General features: G+C 43.1%; 1 protein-coding gene across 1 annotated transcript in view; it reads left to right on the top strand.

Moving 5' to 3' along the window:
- The window catches only part of DOCK5 (dedicator of cytokinesis 5), a 234,346-nt gene extending 209,031 nt beyond the window's left edge, over positions 1 to 25,315 (top strand). Inside the window, exons 41-52 of the mRNA XM_056118939.1 lie at positions 4,037 to 4,178; positions 8,211 to 8,292; positions 9,638 to 9,722; positions 10,130 to 10,216; positions 11,365 to 11,541; positions 15,785 to 15,868; positions 16,511 to 16,648; positions 18,465 to 18,631; positions 22,479 to 22,647; positions 23,236 to 23,374; positions 24,551 to 24,639; positions 25,202 to 25,315. Of these exons, the coding sequence (XP_055974914.1) occupies positions 4,037 to 4,178; positions 8,211 to 8,292; positions 9,638 to 9,722; positions 10,130 to 10,216; positions 11,365 to 11,541; positions 15,785 to 15,868; positions 16,511 to 16,648; positions 18,465 to 18,631; positions 22,479 to 22,647; positions 23,236 to 23,374; positions 24,551 to 24,639; positions 25,202 to 25,306 (1,464 nt within the window). The 3' untranslated portion in view covers positions 25,307 to 25,315. The remainder of the gene's footprint in view (positions 1 to 4,036; positions 4,179 to 8,210; positions 8,293 to 9,637; positions 9,723 to 10,129; positions 10,217 to 11,364; positions 11,542 to 15,784; positions 15,869 to 16,510; positions 16,649 to 18,464; positions 18,632 to 22,478; positions 22,648 to 23,235; positions 23,375 to 24,550; positions 24,640 to 25,201) is intronic.
- The last annotated feature ends 758 nt before the right edge of the window (positions 25,316 to 26,073 follow it).

Below are 26,073 nucleotides of genomic sequence, written 5' to 3' on the forward strand. Positions count from 1 at the left end.
ATAAACAAACAAACAAAACCACAGCTTTTCTTAGCACTGAGCTGTATTTGAACATACATATTATCCATCTTCTTTTCCTTAATTAAAAAAGAAAACATAGGAAAACAGAGCACTTTGTATTCCTGCGAGTGCCTAATGAGGAGGCAGTTCATTCTTTCGTTTGCACAATAGCTGTTTACGGAGCAGCAGTTCTGTGCCAAGCACAGACTAGACATTAGAGATGCGGAACTGATTATCATCATGGTATCAGCTCTCATGGGTTTATAACCCTAATGTGTGAGATACTAATGGAACTATCACACAAATGAACGTATCAGTGAAGATGCGCAAGAAAGGTATTCTTTAAGTTGTTAACAAGGGTGTATTTCTTTTTTTCTTTTAAAAAATTTTTTTGAGTTTGTTTTTAATTTTATTTTTTTTTCCATTTTTTATAATTTTATTTATTGGACCACCATGAGAGCAGTTACAATTTAGGCCCCATGGTTTATCATACTCTTAATGGAAAGGTTTCTTTTATACACAGTACCAGTGCCACACCCTCCACCAAAGTCTCCTTTCCTTTGTCATTGTCACACAGCCCCTCTGTAGCCTTCTCATCTTACTCCCACCCTCCCATTCCCCACTGTGATAAGCTTCCTACTGAAGACCAGTTCTCAATTTCTCTTGCCTTTGGGCAGTTATTATATCTCCACTTTGTTTCTTTATATCTCATATATGAGAGATCACTCTGTGTCTGTCTCTCTCCTTCTGACTAACTTCACTCTGCATGATACTTTCCAGATCTGTCCATGTAGCAGCAAACTGTATGCCTCCCTTTTTTCCTTGCTGAGTAGTATTCCATTGTGTATATGTACCATGGTTTCTTTATCCAGACACCTATATTCTTAGACATTTAGGTTGTTTCCAGATTTCAGCTATGTGAATAGTGCTGCAGTGAATATTGGGGTGCAAATGTCCTTCTGAAAAAAAAAACTGTATTAACCCATGTGAAATAAAAATTTTTGTTCACACAGAAATTCACGTAGTTTTTCTATCACTACATTCATAAGCACCAAAGTCTATATACAACCCAAATGCTTTTCTTCTTTCCTCCCCCCCCCCTTTTTTTATTGAATCACCATGAGATACAGCTACAAAGCTTTCATGATTGAGTTTTCGTCATAAAATGATCGAATACCCATTCCTCCACCAGTGTACATTTTCCACCACCAATGTCCCCAATATCCCTCCTGCCATACCCACCATCCACCCCCTTCCTCTATGGCATACAATTTCCTTCTTACTCTCCCTACTTTTGGGCGTTATAATTTGCAATAGGAATACTGAGAGGCCATCATGTTTGATCCTTTATCTACTTTCAGCACACATTTCCCATCCCAAGGGATCCCTCTAACCATCATTGACTTAGTGATCCCTTCACTATCCCAGCTGCCCCCTCCCCCAGCTTGTGAGGCAGGTTTCCAACCATGGAACAATCTTCCCGGCTCTTGTCTCCACTGTCTTTGGCTGTTAGTCTCATATTATTTTATATTCCAAAGATGAGTGCAGTCATTCTATGTCTGTCTCTCTCTTTCTGACTCGTTTCATTTAGCATGATACTCTCCATGTCCATCCACTTATTAGCAAATTTCATGACTTCATCTTTTCTAGCAGCTGCATAGTATTCCGTTCTGTATATGTACCACAATTTCTTTAACCAGTCATCTATTCTTGGGTACTCGACAACCTAAATGTTTTTCTAGTTGGTTAACATGTACGTTGTGATATGTCCATATATTGTGAAACTACTTGATAATGAAAAGGAAAGAATTTCTGGTATACCAACCCATGGTATTCCTTTGTAGTCCATTAATATCCACAAATGAGATCAGCTGCATTGTGCTAAACGAAAGAAGTTAAACATAAAAGGTTTCATGAACTTTTTTTTTCTTTTAAATTTTTATTAGTGAAACACGATGAGGTACAGTTGTAGACTTACAAATTTTTGTGCTTGGGTTTCAGTTATACAATGATCCAGTACCCATCCCCCCACCAGTGCCCATTCTCCATCATTTACATTTTTTTAAAATTTTTGTTAGTGAAACACCATGAGGTACAGTTGTAGATTTACAAATTTTTGTGCTTGGGTGTTTTTTTTTTTAATTATTGCTTTATGGCCAAGCCAAGACTACAAGTACAAAAAAACAGTGTTTTTCTGGGAGTTAGAGGGAGGGTTGGGCTGCAAAGAGATATGGAAAGTATTTGGTGGTGAAGAAATTGTTCTCTAGCTTCATTGTGGTCATGGTTGTGTTTATCGAAACTTGAAAAATTCTACTCAGAAGATTACCATGTACTTAGACTTTTCAAGAATAAGAAGAGGCTACTCAGAGAATTTGCTTCAGGTGCAATTTGAAAGTTGAGTTTGAAGTTAAGGACTTAAATGATGTTAAGGACTTAAGGAAGGACTTAAAGGAAGTATGAAAGGTGAACTGGGAATTAAGTTCGAGAAAGAACATTGCTGGAGAGATTAAATGGGGTATGGGACATTTGCTTTTCATGAGGATTACCCCAGTTTTATCCTTGGTACTACATATGACCCACTAAGCATAGAACCAGGAGTAGCTGCTGAACATTGCTAGGTGTGGCCCAAACACACCCAGAAAATTAAGAAAACAAAGAGCATCGCAGACAGACTAAACAGGTGGCAGCGTATGGAAATACTAGGAATGAAGGATGACCATCATGGAGAGAACAGGCATTGCTAGAGTGATCTGAGAAGTGAGACAGGAGAAGTATGGGACAGTATGAATTCCTTGGCATCACCAAGAGTGATTTTTTTCTGCATCCTGAGAGCAGTGTCAGTCAGTACCTATCTGTATTGGCATTGTCATCTGGTTTTGGATTGTGAATGAATGGAAGAAGCCTCAAGAGGTTATCACATGTTTCAGAGATAACAGATGGACCTTTGAACTTGCATAGGCAACAATAACTATTCCCGTGCAGGGGCCTAAGAGTTTTTTTTTTTTAATATTAAAAGTTCAATTTTATTGGTGGGCTGGAGTGATAGCACAGCTGGTAGGGAGTTTGCCTTGCACGCAGCCAACATGGCCGACCTGAGTTCGATTCCTCCGCCCCTCTCGGAGAGCCCGGCAAGCTACCGAGAGTATCTCGCCCGCATGGCAAAGCCTGGCAAGCTGCCCGTGACATATTCAATATGCCAGACACAGTAACAAGTCTCACGATGGAGACGTTACTGGGCCCGCTCGAGCAAATCGATGAACAACGGGAAGATCGTGACCGTGACCAATTTTATTGGTGCCAGAGCTGTAGGATAGCTGATTAGGTTCTTGCCTTGAACGTTAGATTCATGCCACTCTGGGTTCGATCCCCAGCATTCCATATGGTCTCTGGAGCACGACCAGGAGTGATCCCCGAGAGCAGAGAAAGGAGTAACCCCTGAAAACCACAAACAAAAACAAAAAGTTCAATTTTATTAAAGGGGGAAAAAATCCTCACTTGGAAATTGAGCAAGCAGTGTTTAGTGCAGTTATTTTGGCTGAAATTTTAATGTTGCCACCCATAGTGACTGCTCTTAATGATTCTGCTCTCTATTTTCTGTCCCATTTTGTGGTAGAAGGTGCATTGTGTTGATTTCAGTTATCCCTGGAGTGTGAGATGAGCTTATGCCTACACATAAATTAATGCCTCAAAGAGCAGTTAAACCAGACCCCAAGTTTTGTGCTGTCTTAGAACCCAGTTGGGGCCTAAACTCCTTATTTTCTGAGTATCAGTGTAGACAGTTTGCAGAGTAGTTGTGGTTATTTGGTCACTCTCTGAAAGCACTGCATGAAATATTTTTTGTGCCTTTGGCTTCGTTCCCCAAGTAAACCATGAATGTATGTCATAGTAACATGGCTCTGGGGATTCATTGAAAACTTTGTGGCGGGCTGCTTGCTCTTTGGCTGGGGAGGAGAGTAGCTTTCTCACCACCAGAATTTCCATTTGGCCATTCAATGCTTTAAGTTTATGTATTCCCCTTGCTCTCCCTGGCCTGCAGAATAAAATCTTCATCTACCGAGGGAAGGAATATGAGCGGCGAGAGGACTTCAGCCTGAGGTTGCTGACCCAGTTCCCCAACGCGGAGAAGATGACAAGCACCACCCCCCCAGGAGAAGAAATCAAGGCCTCCCCAAAGCAGTGTATCCTTGCCAGGGGAGCATGGCGTACCAGCCCGAAAAGCGCAGAGTACCATTCCATCTCCCCATGTACATATGTCTTGGGTGTTTAGACCATGCCTTGAACCATTCCAGCTATTCTCTTACATTTTTGTAAAAAGCCTTTGAACCCTTATATCCTTAGTTGGTGGCTCAGAAGTATTAAGTGATATGGTCAGATTTTTGAATCTGAAAAAGTATATTTCAGAGTAATCTGGAATGCTTGAGATAAAGACTTTTTGTTCTGAATTCTGGATAAAGATACACAACTTTTTTTTAAATAATGGAGCACTTCATTTATTGAACAATCAATACATTCTGTCTTTTTATATTTTTAAATATTTTTAATTTTTTAAATTTTTAAATGAATCACTGTGAGGTACAGTTACATTCTTTCATGCTTACATTTCAGTCATACAGTGATCGAGTACCCATCCCTCTACCAGTGTCCATTCTCCACCACCAATGATCCCAGTATCCCTCCCACCACCCCCATCCCATCCCCCCACCCCACCCCGCCTCTGTGGCAGGGCATTCCCTTTTGCTCTCTCTTTCCTTTAGGGTGATGTGGTTTGCAATAGAGGTATTGAGTGGTCATCATATTTGGTCTAGAGTCTACTTTCAGGTTGTATCTCCCATACCAAGCGGGCCCTCCAAGCATCCTTTACATGGTGTTCCCTTCTCTGTCTGAGCTGTTCTTTCCCTAACATGTGAGCCGGCTTCCAAGCCATGGAGCAATTTTCCTGGTACTCATCTCTACTATTCTTGGGTGTAAGTCTCCCATTCAAACAATCAATACATTCTTTCCTCATTCATTTTTTTCCTGTAGCCATTCCCAGCAATGCTTAGCTCACTGTGGACCTAAGGTTCAGTCCTTGGCCCAGCAGTGTGGGGTGGGGGACTGCACTCAAGGCTACCAGGTGACCCCAGGTGTGGGGTCATGGAGCACCATGAGTCAGACTCGTTTGCACTATCTTCCAGCCCTACTTGTTTTCTCTGAAAAAAAGAATAGAAACTTAGTGTTCTTTAACACTTTGGTGGTTTTTGTTTTGTTTTGATTTTTGGTTCTTTCTCTTTTTTTGGTCTTTGGGTCAAGTGTTGGTTGTATTCATGACTTACTCCTGGCTGTGTGCTCAAGGGATCACTCCTGATAGAGCTCAGAGATCCACATGGGGTGCCAGGTAGGCGATGTGTAAAGCAAGCACTTCACCCACTATACTATCTCGCTGACCCTGATACTTAAGTGTTTTGTTAAAATGAGGACTTTATAAAATTGAATAGTCCTGAAAGAAAGGTAGATAAGACAAAGAGCCCAAGTGGTCTGTGAAGTTCAAGTCCCCAGCTCTGTCACTTGACCAAGTCACTGCTCTGTGCCTTGGTTTTCTCATCTGTAAAGTGGGGATAATACTTGTCTTCCCCCTGAGTTCTTAGATTTAGTGAGTAAGAGTCTCTAGGATATTTGAAATAATGCCTCGTACATGACAAAAATTCGATGACTACAGTTCAGAGAGATTTTAAGGTGTTTGCCTTGTATATGGCTGACCCAGTTTCAATCCCTGGAACCCCCGTGCAGTTCCCAAGCTCTCTAGTATTGATCCTTGAGCACAGAGCCAGGAGTAATCCTTGAGCACAGCTAGGAGAAAACCCAAAAACAAAAAAATTTTAATGTCTGTTAACTGCCTTTATTTATAGATGCTGGAGAGATAGCACAGCGGGTAAGGCATTTGCCTTGCATGCGGCCAACCTGGGTTCAATTCCTCCACCCCTCTTGGAGAGCCCACAAGCTACCGAGAATACCTTGCTCACACGGCAAAGCCTGGCAAGCTCCCCATGGCATATTCGATATGCCAAAAACTATAACAACAAGTCTCACAATTTGTTGTGAGATGTTGCTGGTGCCTGCTCGAGCAAATCGATGAACAATGGGAGGACAGGTCTTCAGTTCTTCAGTGCTACATTTATAGGTGCAGATTAGTGAATAGTGCCAGAAGGAGAATCACTGTCACTGTCCTCCCGTTGTTCATCGATTTGCTCTAGCGGACCCAGTAACGTCTCCATTGTGAGACTTCATGTTACTGTGTTTGGCATATTGAATACTCTCGGTAGCTTGCCAGGCTCTCCGAGAGGGGTGGAGGAATCGAACCCAGCTCAGCCAGGCTGACTGCATGCAAGGCAAATGCCCTACTGCTGTGCTATCACTTCAGCCAGAAGGAGAGTTAATAATAATAATAATAGTAGTAGTAATAATAATAATAGACCTATCCCTTTAGGGGAAGAATGGTCATACCTTGTTAACACATAGCATGAGCTTGGAGAACGAAGCACCTCCAGGACGATCTTTATTATTTGGTGATGGCGGTTCCAAAGTCTAGAAAGTTCTTGGTGTGGGAAAGAGCTGAACTTATAGAATTGGTTTAAAAACTGGAGCATTGGTGCTCAGCCATCAGTCAGTTTCTACATAAACTTTTTATATTGCCCAACATTTCTTTGGGCCTTGGCTTTCTGAAGTATAGGGTGGTGAGGGCAAGTCTGATTCTCTAGATGAAAGTGCTTCTGTGAGGAAGAAAATCAGGGGATAGTTTATGTGAACAGGCTTTGTAAACTAATAGCATTAGATGTAGACCAGTGGTCCTTGGACTTTATTCTCTCCTAAGAATTACTTTAGAGGGACAAATTCCACAGCTATGGGGTACGGTGTCCAATCTGACATTTCTAGAAGTCTCTGTCATCTGATGCAAACTTCATTTTAAGAAATACCAGTGGACTCTAATCCCTAGTACCTGAAATTCCAGAGTAAAGGAATAGACTTGTGACACATTGGGTCTGTTCTGGGGAGTAGTAAATAGTCATTTGTAAAGTCATTAAGTCAGAAAGGTAGCCTCACCCCTGTGCTAGATATGAGAAACAAACAATAAAAACTTAATGCCTGTTAACGACCTTTATTTATATATGCAGATTAGTGAACAGTGGCAGAAGGAGAGTTACTAATAGGAATAATAATCACTGTCACTGTCACCCCATTGTTCATCTATTTGCTCGAGCGGGCCCAGTAATGTCTCCATTGTGAGACTTGTTACTATGTTTGGCATATTGAATACGTCATGGGGAGCTTGCCAGGCTTTGCCGTGCAGGCAAGATACTCTCGGTAGCTTGCTGAGCTCTCCGAGAGGGGTAGAGAAATTGAACCCAGGTTGGTAGGGTTGGCCGCGTGCAAGGCAAATGCCCTACCGCTGTAATATTTATTATTTATATATAATTTTAATATATTTTTATATTTTTAAAATATATATGTGTGTGTGTATATATATATGTTTTCACTCGACTTTACATTCCAGTGATATGCAAATTTTCTATTACTTTGCCTTCTCCCTCATAAAACGACATTAGTAGCAGCCATCTGGTGGTGGTCATATTTATTTGAGATGGCATTCAAGACACTGAGTACAGTACCTACCGTGGCCTTCAAGAAACAAATGGTGGGGCTAGAGAAATAGTACAGCAGTTCGGTGCTTGCCTTGCACACGGCCAAACCGAGTTTGATCCCTGGTAGGGCATAGTGTCCTATGAGCCCTACTGGGAGTGATTACCTGAGCACAGAGCTAGGAGTAAGTCCTTAACACATTTGAGTGTAGCCCAAAACCAAAAATAATAACAATAAAAATAAAACAAATGGTAACCAAAATTCTTTTGACCTGGGTTTGGGGAATCTACTACAGAAGGATGTTTGTCCAAAGAAATGAGTTTAAGACAGTTTTAACCATTTATTTCCTGATATTTCTTTAACATCTGTTTTCCTATAACAAGTTTGTTTGCTAGGGATCCAGCCCAAAGTGTTATAGGATTAATGGCTTCAAAAGACACCTTGGTAGATTCATGTGACCCCCATTTGCAGTGGAATCCAGGCATTTGGTAGGAAGGAATGATGGATGTGGGGTTTTCCTCTACAAAGCAGGAGTGGCAATCATCCTGCCTGCCTTCTTCAGCTTCATCCGTTGTCATCCTTAATGATCTGCTCAGACATGCAGTGTTTCACCGTCAAACCCGTGATGAGCCTGCCGCCCAACTACAAGGATAAGCCAGTTCCAGAGCAGATTTTAAAGTAAATGCCGTTTTCTGAGGGGGGTCGGGGGGTGGAGTGTTGGAGTGTTTGTTTGATTGTTTTTCCCAAAACATTTAGCTTTCTCAGACACTTGATCTAGAAGCCATGTAAAAAAAAGACTCAGACCCATTATGGTTTGTCAGACCTGTCTGTTGTCTGAGTCTGTTGGGGCTGCCTCTCCCAGACAACTGTGGATTTGGTGGCTAAAACAACAGACAAGTGTTTCTCACAGTTCTGCAGGTGGGGAAGTACTGAGCCAGGCACTGCCAGGTCCCATGTCTCGTGAGAGCCAGTGTCTGGTACATAGATGGCCCCTGCTACGTGTGTCCTCCACTGCAGAGAGGGTGCTGACCACCTTGGTCTCGCCAGGGGGCAGGGGGTGACCTCCTAGTGGCACAGCGGGGCTTGGGTTTCCAGCTGGGGAATGTGAGGAAAGACAAAACACGGAGACCAGAACAACTGTCTCTTCCGTTTTCTGTATTTGGGTTTGATGACTCAAAGGGCTCCGGGAGCTTGCTTGCTTGCTTGCTTGCTTTTTCAGGCAGAGGGTGGGGATTCTGAAGCTTCCTGCTTAGGTCGTTGATCCTCCTTTGTCTTATTTCTGCTCAGAAACATTCCCTGTTTCCTGAGTAGAGGCTGACCTCACCTTGCCTGGTGAGGGGGCGCTTTTCCTGAGATGCTCAGTGTCAGGAGGCTTGTTAGACTGTGATAAAACTGGGAGAATGAGATGAGGCTCAGGAACATAAGCACAGGGGCCTTTTACAATTGTGGAGTCCATTCACAAGCAATACAATTTCGATGAGATATCAAAAAGCCTTCGTTGTTGAGACTTACTGCTTTTGAGTGGGCTTTAAGAGGCTGAGACTGTCTTTCCAGGCGGGTGAGAATGCGCATGTGTTTAAGCATCTCCTGAGGGGGCTGGAGTGATAGCACAGCGGGTAGAGCATTTGTCTTATACGCGGCTGACCCGGGTTTGATTCCCAACATCCCATATGGTCCCCTGAGCACCGACAGGAGCAGTCCTTGAGTGCATGAGCCAGGAGTAACCCCTGTGCATTTCCGGGTGTGGCCCCAAAAGCAAAAAAAAAAAAAATCTCCTGCCTGGAGAGAGAGAAAAAGGGAGGGAATGCCCTTCCATAGAGGTGGGGGAGGGGGAGGGGGGTCCTGGAGGGATACTGGGATCATCGGTGATAGAGAATGGGCACTGGTGAAGGGATGGGTACTCAAGCATTGTATGACTGAAACACAAGCACAAAAATTTGTAAGTCTGTAACTGCATCTCACGGTGATTCACTAATAAAAAATTTAAAAAGAAAAAAAAGAATCTCCTGCCTGTCTCATGCAGCTACTACCGAGCCAACGAAGTGCAGCAGTTCAGCTATTCCCGGCCATTCCGGAAAGGAGAGAAGGATCCCGACAATGAATTTGCTGTGAGTCTTGCCCTTTTGCCCTTTGAACCCAGTGACCCTGCACCTAACCAAGTGGAAATGATGACAGCTTTGAGGAGAGAGACAAATGTGTGGGGACTTAAAACCTGGGGTTTCAGTGGAACCCTGTACTGGGCAGCTGGAAACTGGTCATGCTTTGCTCCTGAGCCCACCGTCAGTGTGATCTTGAGTATTTCACAACTTTCTACCTCAAATGACCCATCAAGAAGGTGGGGCCAGTCGGGGAAGTGGCTGATGCCTCATTGCAGCTCTGATCATCCAGAATTTTTCTTTTTATGGTTCACTCACTAAAGAGGCATGTGAAAATGGGATCTCATTTGACCACAAGGAGGTTTTGCTGTCTCACTGGAGAACTGACAGGCACTTTCTCTTTCCCTTTCTTCGGCCAGACCATGTGGATAGAAAGGACCACGTATACCACAGCATATACCTTTCCTGGGATTCTCAAGTGGTTTGAAGTCAAACAGATTTCCACAGTGAGTCATTTGCAACTGGGACTCAGACAAGTCTTTCTTTCTCCAGATACAGTCGGAGCCTTTGTAAACCCCCGTCTAGTTCTCAGAGCCTGGCCGGCCTCCTCAGGCCAATTTCGTTTTCAAAAAAGAGAAATAAAGGAGGTGCTTGTATGATGAAATTCCTCTGTAAAACTGATGTGACAACAGCACCCCAAAAGGTTACTCAGAATGAAAGAGTCTTCTATGACAAATGAGGCTGGTCTAGACAACAGAAACATTTGGGGAATGCCTCCTTTGAGTTTCCTGTCAGTCACATTCCCCTCTCTTTGAGATTCCCCTTGGTTTGTGCCCAGCATACACATCGCCAGTCACCCTAAATTCTTCAGTCCTCATCACCCCGACAGCTGCCCGTTCAGCCCCCTTAATATTTATTCAACCTGCCTTACTTCTGGTCTCTTCTTTGAGTCTGCAGATATCATTGAAGAAGCTTTCTGCTTTGCCTTCTCAGGTCCATTTTCCTCCCCACCTCAGGAGGGGGGAATCTCAGGGTATAAGCCCCATCGTCCTCACTAGCACCCTCTCCATCTCTGGCCCCAGACGATAAAGCCCATGATATTTTTTTCTTTTGATGAGTTGGGAGGCCACCCCCAGCGAGGCTCAGGGCTTACTCCTGGCTCTGCACTCAGCTATAATTCCTGGTAGCGCGTGGGGGACCAGATGGGATGGAACCCGGGTCAGCCATGTGTGGGCAAGTACCTTACCTTCTGTCCTGTCTCCCTGGCCCAACATTCTGTGATTCTTAGCACACACATCCAAGGTCTTTGCTACTCTCAGCCTTTCCTGCCCCCCCTCCTATGGAAAACACTGGAACTAAACCACTCATTCCATACTGTTCCGCTTCTCTTTGGCAGCGGGGCCATATTCTCTATCCTCACTGCTCTTTCCCCATTTCTTCACTAAATCGGAACCAATGGCACCAAGCCATCTTCGAGTGCCTTTTCTCTGTGCCCTGTGGGAGGCCTTTTGGTAATGACTTACCTACACTCTTTAGTCATCTTAAGACCTGCTCTACTATCTCTCCAGCCCTTGGCGGGTGTTTTATACTTTTTGAGGGGAGGAGGGAGGCTTTTCCCATCCTCTGCTATGAACTCACCAGTGCTCTGTCACAGGAGGAAATTAGCCCTCTGGAGAACGCCATCGAGACCATGGAGCTCACCAACGAGAAGATCAGCAACTGCGTGCAGCAGCACGCCTGGGACCGTTCCCTGTCCGTGCACCCACTCTCCATGCTGCTTAGTGGCATTGTCGACCCTGCCGTCATGGGGGGCTACTCCAACTATGAGAAGGTGGGCCTCGGGTTCCCTAGTTCCGGTGTGTATCTGCCTGTGCACCCCTGTACAGTGGTGAATTGGTTTCTTGACCACTGCTCTGAGAGATTTTTCATTCTGCCCTTTCCCCGTGGGCAAAGGAAATTAATGAAAAGTATAGCACCGGACACAGAGAGGAACCGTCGCAAGATGATCTCTCTCATATGTGGGATATAAAGAAACCTCGTAGGGGAATATCAAATGCCACTGGCAATAGAAATGAAAAGCAGAACTGGTCTTCAGTAGGAAGATTGGCGGTGGGGCAGGAGTGAGGGGGGATAACTTAGGGAATGGAACTCTAGGACAGTGGGGGAGAGGGGAAAGTGCCTGCCACACACACACACAGGCTGGTGGGCTGAAGGGAAACCTTGGACATTGGTGGAGGGTAGGGGGCACTGGTGAAGAGACTGGTGTTGGAACAATATTACACCTGAAGCTCAATCTTGAATAGCTTTGTAACTTTGTAATTCACGGTGATTCAATTTTTTAAAAAAGTTTAAAGAAAAAAGATGGGGTTGGAGAGAGAGTACAGTGGGTCCGGTGCTTGGCTTGCATTCAGCCATTCTGGGTTCCATCCCTGCCATACCCAGTCCCCTAAGTCCTGCCAGGAGTGGCCCACGAATGAGATCCAGAAGTAAGCCCTCAGCACTGCCAGATGTGACACCCCCCCCACACACACACACATACACAAAAAAAGTAAGAAGAAGAAAAGAAAATCAACAGAAAGTTTATTTCAATTTCATACCTTTTCAAGACTGTAGTAATCCAACTTCTTAATAATAATGGTACCTGTCTGATAATGCGTCGCCCCTATAGAGCTGCCCCTCACTTGCTGCTGCCTCTCTCACTCCCCCTCTCCTGAACATAGAGACTTACAGATGGACCCTGGGGTGGAGAATGTTCTGGAAATGAAGTAGCATCTTTAGGAAAGGCAGAGCCACACTCTATATAACAACGTCTAGGAAGCCTCCTCAGCCGGGTGTAACTGGAGATATGTGAGCAGAGGCTGGCCATGCCTCTGAAGTTAAACTAATTCGAGTATTGCGAACTACCATTCTGGGAGATTGTGACAGGAGTCTCACTACATATGAATCCGTTGCTCGGAGTTTGGATGAAACACTGTTTATAAAAGAGGCAGTATATTCAGTAAGTAAAATTAAGTCTAATGACTAGAGACAGGATATTAATTGGTAGGTACATTTCCAGGGGTTAATGAATTTTGGAGCCTTCTTTCTGAAGAGAAATAAGAGTTTTGCTGGTACACCCCAGTGAAGAAGCCTAGAGTGCAAGTGAAAAGGAGATGGGTAGGAAGGGCACTCAGACAGGAAGTGGGCTAATTTTCTTATTTCTCTCCATACACAGTACCCTAGGCAGGTTGGGGCCTTTCAGATTGCTACTTCTCTTCCCCAGTACTGTCTTCCATTGGCCACTCAGTGCTCTTGGGCCAGATGTGTAACCTTTCTTAGCCCCAGACTTTGTACCTGAAAGTCTGTGAGGAGAAACTCTTAACTGGCAGGAGCTTCTTGGCTGAAGTGAGGCAGCCTATATGTGAGAAGCGAATTTACCATGTAGTTGAGGCCTTGCCACAGTTAGTTTTCTTCCTCCTACTACTTGGAGCTGAACGGTGACCCAAGTGTTCACTGCGAGTTCTGCGTTCGAGTTTGTGACAGATCCTGCAGCCGTTTTCCTTTCTTTTCTTTCCCAGCTCTCAGCTTTCGTAGTCACATTATCCTGAACCGCAAACACAGACTCAATAGCAGAGATAGGGAGAGGTGGGGGCATGGTGACTGGACCAGAGGTGACACAGGGACAGTTCTGGAGGCTGGTGGGCACTTTGGCAATGGCAGGGTGTAGTGACTTTGTATGTCAATACCATATACTTGAATACTGAATACTTGTTATTGTTGTTTTGGGTCACACCCGGCAATACTCAGGACTTGTTCCTGGTTCTACACTCAGGGATCACACCTGTTGGGACTCAGGGGACCTTATGTGGGGCCAGGATCGAACCCAGGTTGGCTGCATGCAAGGCAAATGCCCTACCTGCTCTACTATCACTCCAGCCCCACCTAAAAATTTTTGTAATCATGTTACCTAAACTATAACACAGTTTTAAGTTCGGTTATTACACTTTCAGCAACAACAAAAAAAAGTGAAACAGGTGAATTTTCTTTTTCCCATGTTAGGTTTCAATAATAATTTCTGGAAATACAGTTGAATTTAGCATTATTCTTTTTTTAATACTATGTTGCTTTCACTTTGTATTTTTCCTTAGCTAGATGGCACTTATTTGGGGGTGTTTATTCAACTTAAAGTTTTTCAAATTTATTTTATTTTATTTTGCTTTGGGATCACACCGTGTTGCTCAGAACTTACGCCTGGCTCTGTACTCAAGAATCACTCACTCCTAGTAGGGGGGGGGACACACATGGGTGTGTTGGGAGTCAAACCCAGGCTGCTTCTTGCAAGGCAAACACTTTACCCACTGTACTATCTCTCTGGTTCCTGTCACCTAAAGTTTTTAACTCTGAGTTTATACAGAATGTCCCTAAACTCAGATTTATACATGACAATATATCTAAATTACATATCCCTTTATATAAATATGATAGTCTTCTAATTATAATGCGGGGGGGGCAAAGGATATATGACAAATACAAATGTTTAGGACCTTTTGAATAAAATGACGATTTATTTATTTATTTATTTATTTATTTTTGCTTTTTGGGTCACACCTGGTGATGCACAGGGGTTACTCCTGGCTCTGCACTCAGGAATTACCCCTGGCGTTGCTCAGAGGACTATATGGGATGCTGAGAATCGAACCTGGGTTGGCCACGTGCAAGGCAAATGCCCTACCCGCTGTGCTATCGCTCCAGCCCCCACAATTTATACTTTTAATTAATATGTTTGTGGATTTCCAAGCATAAAGAAATGGAATTCTTACTGACCACTGTGACCTATTGCAATGAAGGTGACATAGATGCATTAGTGAGAAGAACACAGGAGTTGTTTGCTATAATTCATCAGGTCTTTCTATTTTGAAGCAGAACTTAGAAAAATGAATTTTAGGGTTCTTTTCTTCAAGTAACCCTACTTTTTTAGAAATTTGAGTTCATTTTCTTATGTATCAATAAGTTTTCTTTAATTCTAAAATATTAAATGCCTATATTTGAGATAGTAGAGCAAGTGTGGTGCTTGCGTTGCACAGAGCCAACCTAAATTCGATCTCTGGTGTCACCTATGGTCCCCCAAGCCCTATTAGGGGTGATGTCTGAGCACAGAGTTAGGAGTTTTACCTGTGCACCATCCAATGTTGCCCCGAAACCAAATAAATAAATAAATAAATACCCCTTTATTTGAAAGGCAGCGACAAATAAAATTTTGCAAATTCTGTCTTCATATTTACGTTGACTGTCCTCTGCGTGGGTAGGGCGTTTGCCTTGCGTGCAGCCGGCCTGGCCAAGCCAGATTCAATTCCTCTGACCCTCTCGGAGAGCCTAGCAAGCTACCAAGAGTATCTCGCCCACACAGCAAAGCTGGGCATGCTACCTGTGACATATTCAGTTCTCATACTTTTTGGCTTTTTTGTGGGTTCACACCCGGCGATCCACAGGGGTTGCTCCTGGCTCTGCACTCAGGAATTACTCCTGGCTGTAGCTCAGGGGACCATATGGAATGTGGGAATTGAACCTGGGTCAGCTGCGTGCAAGGTAAACGCTCTACTCCTCAGAAGCAGCATTTTGAATTCATTTTAAAAGACAGATACTTAGATTTACTTAACATGAGAAAAAATATGAAGGAGCCTATGTAAACTCTGTAGAGCATAAAGCTATCAATCAGCACATCTCTTATTTTCACCCTTTGCAATTTAGTCTCTGTGTACTTAATCTGATGAATAATCCTTAGAAGTACCATTTAACCTTGTGCTAATTCTTTGGGGGGAAATTATTTTAATTAATGATGGTATTTATGGAGAATATATCTTTGCTAAGAGTTGCATGATTCCAGAAAGGCCACAGAATAGTATCTTTTTGAATTGGCCACTGTGACCTAAGAGCTGTCCAAGGATTGGAAGGGATATTTAGTCCTTCCTGGTTTGTCATGATAGAATACAAAGAGTTTTGACACACTTCTTGGCTTCCCTCCTGTCCCTGTTTAGGATCATCTACACAGGTAGGAATCTTTTCTAATCAGCACTCCTCTGTGCTCTGTTTTTTAGGCATTTTTTACAGAGAAATACTTGCAGGAGCATCCTGAAGACCAGGAAAAGATTGAGCTACTGAAACGGCTCATAGCATTGCAGGTAGGCCTCACGGGAAGTGATGGCTGGTAAGCATCTCTGGGGTTTGTGGCAGCCACAGGGCCTGTTGCCAGGATGTTGTCTAGGGCCTAGTTTTCATGCCCACCTTTTTCTTCTTTACATCGTTTCTTTGTATGTTATTTGGAATCCCTGGCTCTCAATTTACTTCTTTGCTTGACACAGTAGCCTAGGAATGATAGCACGTGAAACTGCATCTTGCAGACAGGGAGCTTCTTAGAGTCAGCTTCCAGAGTGTTTCCTGGCCCGTGTTTCCAGCTGAGGGGTGTTGGTGTGTTTGCTTCAGTTTGTCTCACTGCTGCAGTAAGCACTGGGTGAGAATGCAGCTCCAGTGCAGTCTAATGTTGGGACTATCGGTTGCTCGTACACACAAGTGCTGCCAGGTTTAGGGGGGGTTGGTCTGCTGGAGCCAGCTCTCCCCAGCATGGCCCTGTATCCTTGATGTTTGTATTCTCTGCCTCATGGACCCAAGAGCATCCTGCTCCCAAGCTCATCACTGAGAAGTACTGTTTGGACTTGTCAGCACTATATCTACGAGCTCACCTCTCCGTCCCCTTCCCCAACCTTCACATCATGGGTGTTATTTTCCTTAATCATATTTCCATTCTTTCATGCTTTTCCCCCCAGATGCCTTTATTGACAGAGGGGATCCGCATTCATGGGGAGAAGCTGACGGAGCAGCTGAAGCCGTTACATGACCGCTTGTCTTCTTGCTTTAGGGAACTGAAGGATAAAGTAGAAAGGCTCTACGGGGTGATCACACTGGTAGGCTTTTTCTCATTCCTTTTACCTTTGATACTATTGTTGGAGCAATAGCACAGTGGATAAGGCGTTTGCCTTGCACGCGGCCAACCCGGGCCGAGCCAGGTTCGATTCCTCCACCCTTCTCGGAGATCTCAGCAAGTCACCAAGAGTATTGCGTCCGCCTAGCAAAGCCTGGCAAGCTACCCGTGACATATTCAATATGCCAAAAACAGTAATAACAAGTCTCACAATGGAGACGTTACCTGTGCCTGCTTGAGCAAATCGATGAACAATGGGAGAACAGTGCTAAAGTGCTACTATTGTTGCATTTCTCAGATATGAATATAGTAGCATTGCTATAGCTTTTGATAATCATGGGGGCAGAGCACAGACACCAGAGTCTCCAGCCGATGATCTTCAGTCATCGTTGTGCTAGGTGGGGGTTCTCAAACATGAACAACAGCAAGAACTGGAAGAAATGTGAAAACAGGTTGTTAGGCCACGTCCCCAGAATTTCTCATTTACTAGATCTGAGATGAGACCTAAGAATTTGCAGCTTCCAGGTTGGTGTTATATGGGGCCCACACTGAGACCCACTATGCCAGAAGGCGTATTTCTTCTGAATCCCTGATAATTGCTCATCACCTATGTCATCTAATTCTTATGTTCTTCACTAATCAGTTTTTGTTTTGATGAAATTTATACTTTCCAGAAGACATTTGAAGGGAAAATTGTCAGGTATATTTTATATCTTCTAGTTCTTTTTTTGAAATTTTCTTTTCTGACAATTCTAATGATTCTCATTGGTATGACTTTTTTTTTTTCCTTCTGGAAAATTGGGTCAAAGTATGATCGTGCTAATCTTTCTCTCCAACTTTTCTTTTGTTTTGCTTTCTTTAATAATCTGATTTTTGGGTCTCTTGTTCTGAAAAGTTCTTTATTCAAATCAATGTTATAAAATTCTTTTCTTATACTTCTCACCCCCTTCTATACCTACGTTTTCCTACAGACTGTCTCTTTGATCATCTCTTTCAATCATCTGAGTATTCAGTTATGCCTTCCTAGGAATTTACCTCTTCCTTTTGTTCCTGAATTTACTGCCAGGTTATGTTCTAGGAACATTCTGTCACAAGTTCCTAGGTGACAAATTCTGATTTTGACCTAGTGAGTTTAGGTGCTATTCTGGTTATTATTAGTATGCACATTTGATATTGCATATTGGATAATCAGTCCTATTCATGACATTTCTTACGAAAGTAGATCAAAATTCTAGGACTTCCTAAGATTCACCAGAATAAGTTTTGGGTATATAGTTCCAATAAAAGATTTTTTCATTTAATAATGGCCAATAATCATTATTTGTAATGGCTCAACAAGTCTAAATTTAGGGACCAGAGAGATAGTAAGGAGTATGGTACTTATCCTTCTATGTGGCTGCGGTGACCATAGTCCTGATACAAATCCCTGATACCATATATGCATCCCTAAGCACTGCCGCCAGAGATCACTCAGGAGCCCCACCATGTATGACCCCCCAAACCAAAAAGAATCTAAATTAAGAAAGATGGGGGAGGGAAATTGGGGTGGGTGCTATTTTATGGTATATAATGCAAGCTACTGATGATTAAATTTTATTCTAAATATAGAAACAATATCAATTTAGCCTTATGTCTAAAAATGCAAGTATTCCCAGCATTTAACAGTGGTTGCAGCAGAGGCTCCAACCAGTAAGGATGTGACCAGTGTAATGTGCACTCACTGCAGACAGTGGGACCTGCAGTGATTTCTGTGGGCGGAATTCCAGACAACTAACCTTGAGGGACCGTTTGTTCATCAGCCCCCCAACTTGACTGAAAGGAAGCCAAGCCGCACAGGGTCTATGGTGCTCCCCTACATCATGTCCTCTACTCTGCGGAGATTGTCTATCACTTCCGTGACCTCCTCTGTGATTTCCACCTCTTCCAACTCATCAGATACTGCTCCCTCCAGACCAGGCTCTGATGGGTAAGTGGCTGATCTTGAATCAGCAGCAGAGGGTGTGGGCTGATGCCTTGGCAAATGTTTGCTTTTCGTTTCTGAAGTGACGCTTAGTCAATGGAGATACATCAGCCCATAAGGGAAATAACTCAGGTCGCCTGGATTATTAGCTTTTCCTTTCCTCTCATTGCTCTCCCCCATGAGGAGTATAATTATTTACTTAATGATAGCAGTAATTACAGATGGCCCTGAAACTCTCATCTTTTATATTTACCAGAGACAAAAATATGTTCAAAGAGGAGTCTAGAGTACTAGGAGTTTTGTATGACTCAAGAAGGTGCTGGAATGTATGCTTTGTATGCAAGAGGTCTGAGTTTCATCTGAAGCACCACAGGGTTCCCTGAGCACCACTGGGTAGGCCCTGAAAACCAATAAATAAATAAATGATTTAAGAAACTTATGAGTCAGAAGTAAAGCAGCTCATGAATCAAAGTATAAGTGAATTTGTTTGGATCCTGATATACACCAACCACCTTTAAAAATAATCGTGGGAGGGTCCAGAGAGTTAGTACAGCAGGAAAGGCACTTACCTTGCATGAGACCAACCCAGCTTTAATCCACGGTGTCCCATCTGCTTCCCTGAGCTCCACTAGGAGTGATTCCTGCAGGCAGAGCCAGGAGTGACCCCTGAGCATTGCCGGGTAAGGTCCGAAACACAAAAGAAGTTAAAAATGAAGCAATCAGAGGAAAATCAGGAAATTTGAACATTGGCTGAGTATTTGATAAAATTAGGGAAATGGGGTGAGAGTTGGGTAATGAAGATGGTTACTTATAACTATATGGATTGAAATCTGAAATATTCTAGAATGATTATCAAGAAATTACTTCCAAATAACCCAGTGGAGAGTAAGGAATGGGACATGATATATAAGAAATAACATGCTGGCTGGAGAAATGGTATAGCAGATAGGGATCTTGCATATGTTTGACACGGATTCCATGCCCAGCATCCCATATGGTGCCTTGAGCTGCCAGGAGTGATCCCTGAGTGCAGAGTAACCATTGAGCACTACTGGTTGTGGTCCAAAAACAAAGGAAGGAAAGGTGGAAAGGTGGACAAGACATGCTGAGATCATTGCTGAGACTGAGTTATATGTGCTTAGGCATGTATTATATTTTCTCTTCATTTTACATTTGAAATTTTCCATACATATAAAAACTCTTTTATCTCCTCTAAATACTTCTATTCTTGTATTTAATAACTAGTGACTTCAAATGTTAAGAAATTATAATGTATAAGTGTTTCTTATATATAAAGGCATTTGCCCTGCATCTAAAATATGTAGTTGTAATTTACTAATGATGCTATCCGATGCAGCAAAATCTTTTTATTTTTAAATAGGCAACACTGATGAATGTTTTTATTATTGCCCCATTTCATTCCAAAGATTTTTGTTTGTTTGCTTTTTGGGTCACACCCGGCATTGCTCAGGGGTTATTCCTGGCTCTGTGCTCAGCAACTATTCCTGGCAGTACTCGAGGGACCCTTTGAGATGCTGGGGATCAAACCTGGGTCAGCCAGGCAAGGCAAATGCCCTACCCGCTGTACTATCTCTCCAGCCCACATACCAAAGATTTTCATGTTTATGAACTTTAGGAGCAGTTTCACGTTCACAGAAATCTCAAACAGAAAGTGCTGATTTCCCACACATCCCTACTCTATCTGCATATACCAACTCCTCTGTCATCAGGAAGCAGAGTGGCACATGAGCTGCCTCCAATAAGCCTATATTGACAAATCTTTATTACCTATCAATTTGCTTTAGGGTTCAGACTTGGTGCTAAACTTTCTGTGATTTTTGTCAAGGCATTGACCGTCATATATCTAACATACCTAAGAGTAATTTTGTTGCCCTAAAAATTCCATCTATTCATCTCCCCAAACCTTTGTTTTTGTACAACAAAATCTACTAATATTTGATCAAACCAGAGTTTGTTAAATACCTATTTAGAAGCTATAGTTGCCTATACTCATTGTGAAGCTATATCTTTCTCCAGCCACTTAAAAAATTGGAGTCGAGGGCAGAGGGATAGTACAGCCTGTACTACCTTGAATGCAGTCAGCCTGGGTTTGATCCCATTTGGTCCTCTGAGCTTGCCAGAAGTAATCCCTGAGTACATAACTAGGAGTAAGCCCTAAGCATCACTGGGTGTGTCCCAAAAGCCAAAAAATGAAAATAATTGAAGGGAGGGCACATTCCTTCACACACGCGCGCACACACACACACACACACACACACACACACACACACACACACACACCCTCTTCCCCCACTCCCATTAACTTTATCATCTGTGAGTAGGCTGCACATAATCATGCAAAGAGCAAGGAGATTGTCGTCTCTAATTACGTACTATGATCTAAGTTTAGGATATTTGACATTGATGGAGTTCTGTAAGCACAGCCCATAATCCTGCCTTGGCAGTCGTCCCAATAATGCCTTCTTTAGTAATTTCCCAGAGAATCCCACGAAGATCATAAGCAATATTAAGTTGAAATTGTTTCCATAACAATTTCTGTCTTTTTTATGATATTAGCACTTTTTTCTTTTAGATCATGGGCCAAGTACCTTTAGAATTTTTCTTAATTTTGGCTGATTTTTATTGGTACTCAGGATTCAGATTATACTTTTTAGTGTAGTGTGTCTTTTTCAGATCTCATACCCGGAAGCACACATTATATCTATTTCTCCCTTACTGGTGATAACTGATTATGTGGTTAAAGATTTTATTCAGAAAAAAACAATTTTATCTAGTTAATATTCTTTGTAGTTACTATTTTCCCCTTGTAATTAATCAGTAATGTATGGGAAAATATTTTGAGAGTCCTCGTCAAACATTCCCCCCCCCAACCTTCAGATATGGTAGCACTATAGCACTGTCCTCCCGTTGTTCATCAGTTTGCTCGAGCAGGCCCAGTAACGTCTCTGTTTATAATTCTTGAATAGTCCATTTTCACTATGCAACTTTAAAAATCCACCATTGGGCTGGAGATTAAGAGCAGGTCTTATGGTACTTGCACCCGGCTAAGTCTGGTTTGATTCTCAGCACCACATATGTTCCCTTGAGCACCACCAGGAGTCACTCCTGAGCACAGAGCCAGGAATAAGCCCTGAGCACAGCAAGGTATGGCCTACCAAAACAAATGAAATAGGTGCTGGAGCAATAGTATAGCGGGTAGGACATTTGCCTTGTATGTGGCTGAGCTGGGTTCAATTCCCAGCGTCCCATATGGTCCCTGAGTACCACCAGGAGTAGTTCCTAAGTGCAAAGCCAGGAATTACCCCTGTGTATTACCAGTTGTGACTCCAAAAATATATAAATAAATAAATAAAATCATTACAAAAACATTTAAAGAATACTTGGATATGCTAGGTATTATAATAATTATACTTATATAATTATTATATTATAATATAATATAATAATGTTATATTTTGTCACTTTGTCACATCCCTATGAAGTACATTTCAGTTATTATTCCTCAGATAACAAATCTAAAGTATAAAAGGGTTTTCTTCCCAAAGTCATCCACTAAGTAACCATAGGTGGGATCTAAACACAGTGTTTCTTACTCCACAACAACTACTATTTATTATCCTCTACATAGAGTTGCCTTTTACTCTTTTTTTCTATATAAATTCTTTGCATGTAAATTTAATGTTAAGTGGTGGCTGAAAATTCTGGTTATGAGACTGTGTCACAGGTCAGGGTTAGGTCAAGTAGTTCTTTCTAGAGCAATCCTTTCTAGAGTCAATATTGACTGTCAGCTGATCAGAGTTTCTTGATTTTTGTCTTTCTTCTTGGTTGATAGGTCCATTTTGGAGCCACTTTTGGAACGTAGAGCGTCCTCGGGTGCCAGAGTTGACGACCTGACACTTAAAGAGGACAGTGAGAACCGGATCAACAAGTTGAAGAGAAAAGACTGGAATCTGAGCAAGTCCCAGGTCATTGCAGAGAAAGAACCAGAACCTGATCTGATGGTAAAGAGAAAAACGATGCCCTGGAGGGTTACCAATAAATGTGTCCCCAGCAGCCAGGCACGTTGCCATTCATTTCCCAGCTGTGAGTCACCAGCATGGCTGTGAATCCCGCCACACAGAAGCCCGGGGGAGCGACAGATCCCAGAGAGTGCTAAGAAAAGCACACGGAGAGAATCCAAATCCCTAAATCAATATTGCTGCGAGATCTTGCCCCACAATATAAACATGTGGGTTGAGGCTTGGAGTTGTGGTTCTCCCCACCATGTGCCATGAGTCAGTCCAAACATTACCATTTGTCTTACCATAAAAAGCACCTTTCTTTTTTTTTTCTATAAGCCACGTCAAGTATGGCAAGGCCAACTTTCCCTGAGAATCAGAGTGACTCGTTTCTAATCTGGCTAAAAAACACTTTAGTCTGTTCCAGTATGCTAACTGCAGGACAAGATGGCAAGCTCTTGGAATAAAGCCCTCCAATGGGCTTCTGCTCAACAGAGAGGCCTGTTCTTATGTGAAAATGCTGTGCTGTTCTCTCTCTCTCTCTCTCTCTCTCTCTCTCTCTCTCTCTCTCTCTCTCTCTCTCTCTCCTAGAGCCCATCCAAAAAAGCACAAAGACCAAAGAGTCTTCAGTTGATGGACAATCGGCTGACACCATTTCAAGGTTCTCCACCTCCTCAGTCAATACCCCTGAGCCCACCTCCACTCACTCCCAAAGCTACCAGGACCCTCAGTAAGTTTTCCTATATCCCTTCTATTGCAGCCTGAAGTATATATGTGAAGCTGAGCGATTTCTAACTAGATCATCCACAGTGTATAGGAGGCTAGTGTAAAGCTGGTTCAGTTCAGTGGTGGGTTTAGAGTTTGACAGGCACCGTGGGTGGCTGGTCTCATTAAACTTTTCTGTCTTGCGATCCGGAGCACCTCACTGCCCCTTTCCAGTGGTGGAAGGTAAATGAGGTGGATCTGGGCTAGGACCAGACAGGAATCAAATATTTTATGAACTATTACAATAGCACAGCAGTAGGGCATTTGCCTTGTGCGCAGCCGGCCCAGCCAAGCCGGGTTCGATTCCTCTGCCCCTCTCGGAGAGCCCGGCATGCTATCGAGAGTATCTCGCCCACGTGGCAAAGCCTGGCAAGCTCCCCGTGGCATATTCAGTATGCCAAACACAGTAACAATAAGTCTCACGATGGAGACGTTGTTGGGCCTGCTTGAGCAAATCGATGAACAACTGGAGGACAGTGCAGTGCTAGATAAATATCTATGTTTTTATATAGGTCAGGGTCCAAAATAATGACAAGCAATGGACCCCTTTTATATTTTACTTAACGTCTAGCATGGAGAAGTGGTAGTGTGCAGTGCTTGAGAACAAGTTGCAAAGTGCCTATGATACAGACGCATATCAGACAGAAGGACAAATTATAGGAAACAAATGATAGACTCAGTTCACTGAGAATGAAAGCTAATCTGTTAAGGTTTGCTGGAGGAAGTGGCTATTGCACCTTGTAAGTGGTTAAAAAACCAAGACGACTCAGTGACTTTTAAGCAAAATTCAGGAACTGCCTACTCTGGGGCAGGATGATTTTTAGATTATAAACACTTGAGATGGGTGTATCAGACAATCAAGGCATGCCCTACTTTGAGGAAAATATCTTCATCTTTGGTATAATAATGAAGTCTTGAACAGTATAGAAGTCTTGAAAAGTATAGAATTTTTCCCTCACAACTTCTTGTGATGCTTTTTGATTAATGAAAAGTTTTTCCTGGTTTGTCACAAGGGATAAGGGACCTTATCTCAGCATAGCAGTCTAATTCACCAGATTGGTGTCAGTATTGCAAAGAAAGAACAAATCCTGAGATTCCTTGACCCTCCTCTCTGCCTTCATGTGCTTCGTATCCTCTCCAGGCTCTCCATCTCTGCAGACAGATGGAGTGTCAACCACTACTGTCCCACCTCCACCGCCTCCCAAGACCAGCCAGAGGAACTCCACAGAGGTAAGGACAATGCCTGACACCTGGGCCCTTGAGGGCACCCTTTGAGGAATGTAGCCCTGAATTTTCTGAGCTTTGTAGTTGGCAGGTTTTCCCACAGATTTGTCACTTGAATCAGGTTTTGGTTCTTAAAACATATAAGATAGGGGAGTTTTCAATGAGAAGGAAATAGAGGCAAATGGTTTTTTTCTTCTGGTTAAAAAGTAGACCCTTTTCTATACCTTATCCTGGGTAAAAAGTGAGTCCTGATTCTCGTTTGATGAATTGACTCATCTGCATGAGTCATCATTATTCTGGAATGGTTCAGACAACTTCTCCTCTATTCATCCAACAAATATTGAGGGCCCGTCATTTGAATGCCAAGGGCCAAGCGTGAGGGATATGGTTGGGGTATGTCTGATTAACTCAAGAACAAGGGACAATGCAGCAGTCTGACTTCTTTATGAAGATTGTATAGATAAAGTGAAATCAGATAGAAGCTTGGGCAGGATGATGGAAATATAGACAAAAAGTCAGTTGGGAAGAAAACAGACTCATTTCTACTTTCCTGTGCCAACTCCCTCAGATTGCTCCCCCACTGCCTGTCAGAAGAGATGCCAAGGCCCCACCCCCTCCACCTCCAAAAGCTCGGAAATCTGGAGTCCTTTCTTCTGAGCCTGGATCCCAATGAAGGTTCTACTCTTTCTGGAACTTGAAGCAACTTGGACCGCTAAAGCCTGAGAATTGACCTCCATGGGCAATTGTTCCCAAATCTCATTGCACGTGGTGTCCTGCTGACTACCTTTCCTGTTCCCCCTTTGGGGTTAATCAGACAAAAATTCGTTCTATTTGTTTAAAAGATTCTTTTGGAGATCAATACCTACAGACGGCCACATCTACGGAACATGGAGTTCCAGAATAGCTGTATCCCGTGCATTTCTCAAAGCAGAGCTCTTGTCTCACCGTTGTTACATGACAGCTGCCAAGGCAGAGCCACTGACCCTGAAGATGCTCAAAGATCTTCCTCTACGATAGTGATAGTATAAAATCAGTCACCTGTTCCTTGGTGGGATTTCTTGTGCTTCTGAAAAACTGCTCTTGAGATTCACTTTCCTCACCATCCATTGAACATGTTGGAAGAAACTTCGATCACATACATTTTGAAGGTTGAAGTAATATCTTTCTAAGGTCTTTCTGTCTCCCTTGAAGATAAGAATACCTTTGGATGGGAGACTGTCTTCTTCGGGGCATGTGTGTCTATCATGATTGAAAAAAAAGTGCACCCAGTGTGACTTCTGAACTCCTATGTCCTCCCTACCTCCCCCCTCCCCATTTGTGACAAGAAAAAACTGTCTGCCTCCACAGGAGTCACTCGTGTCTAATGCACACCAGTCACTTCTTCCTAGACAAATTCCTCTAACGCTTTCTTGTCCTGTTGCCTCTTTTGAGTGCAAATCA

Source organism: Sorex fumeus, unplaced genomic scaffold (assembly GCF_029834395.1).
Source record: "Sorex fumeus unplaced genomic scaffold, SorFum_2.1 ptg000039l, whole genome shotgun sequence".
Taxonomy (NCBI): Eukaryota; Metazoa; Chordata; class Mammalia; order Eulipotyphla; family Soricidae; genus Sorex; species Sorex fumeus.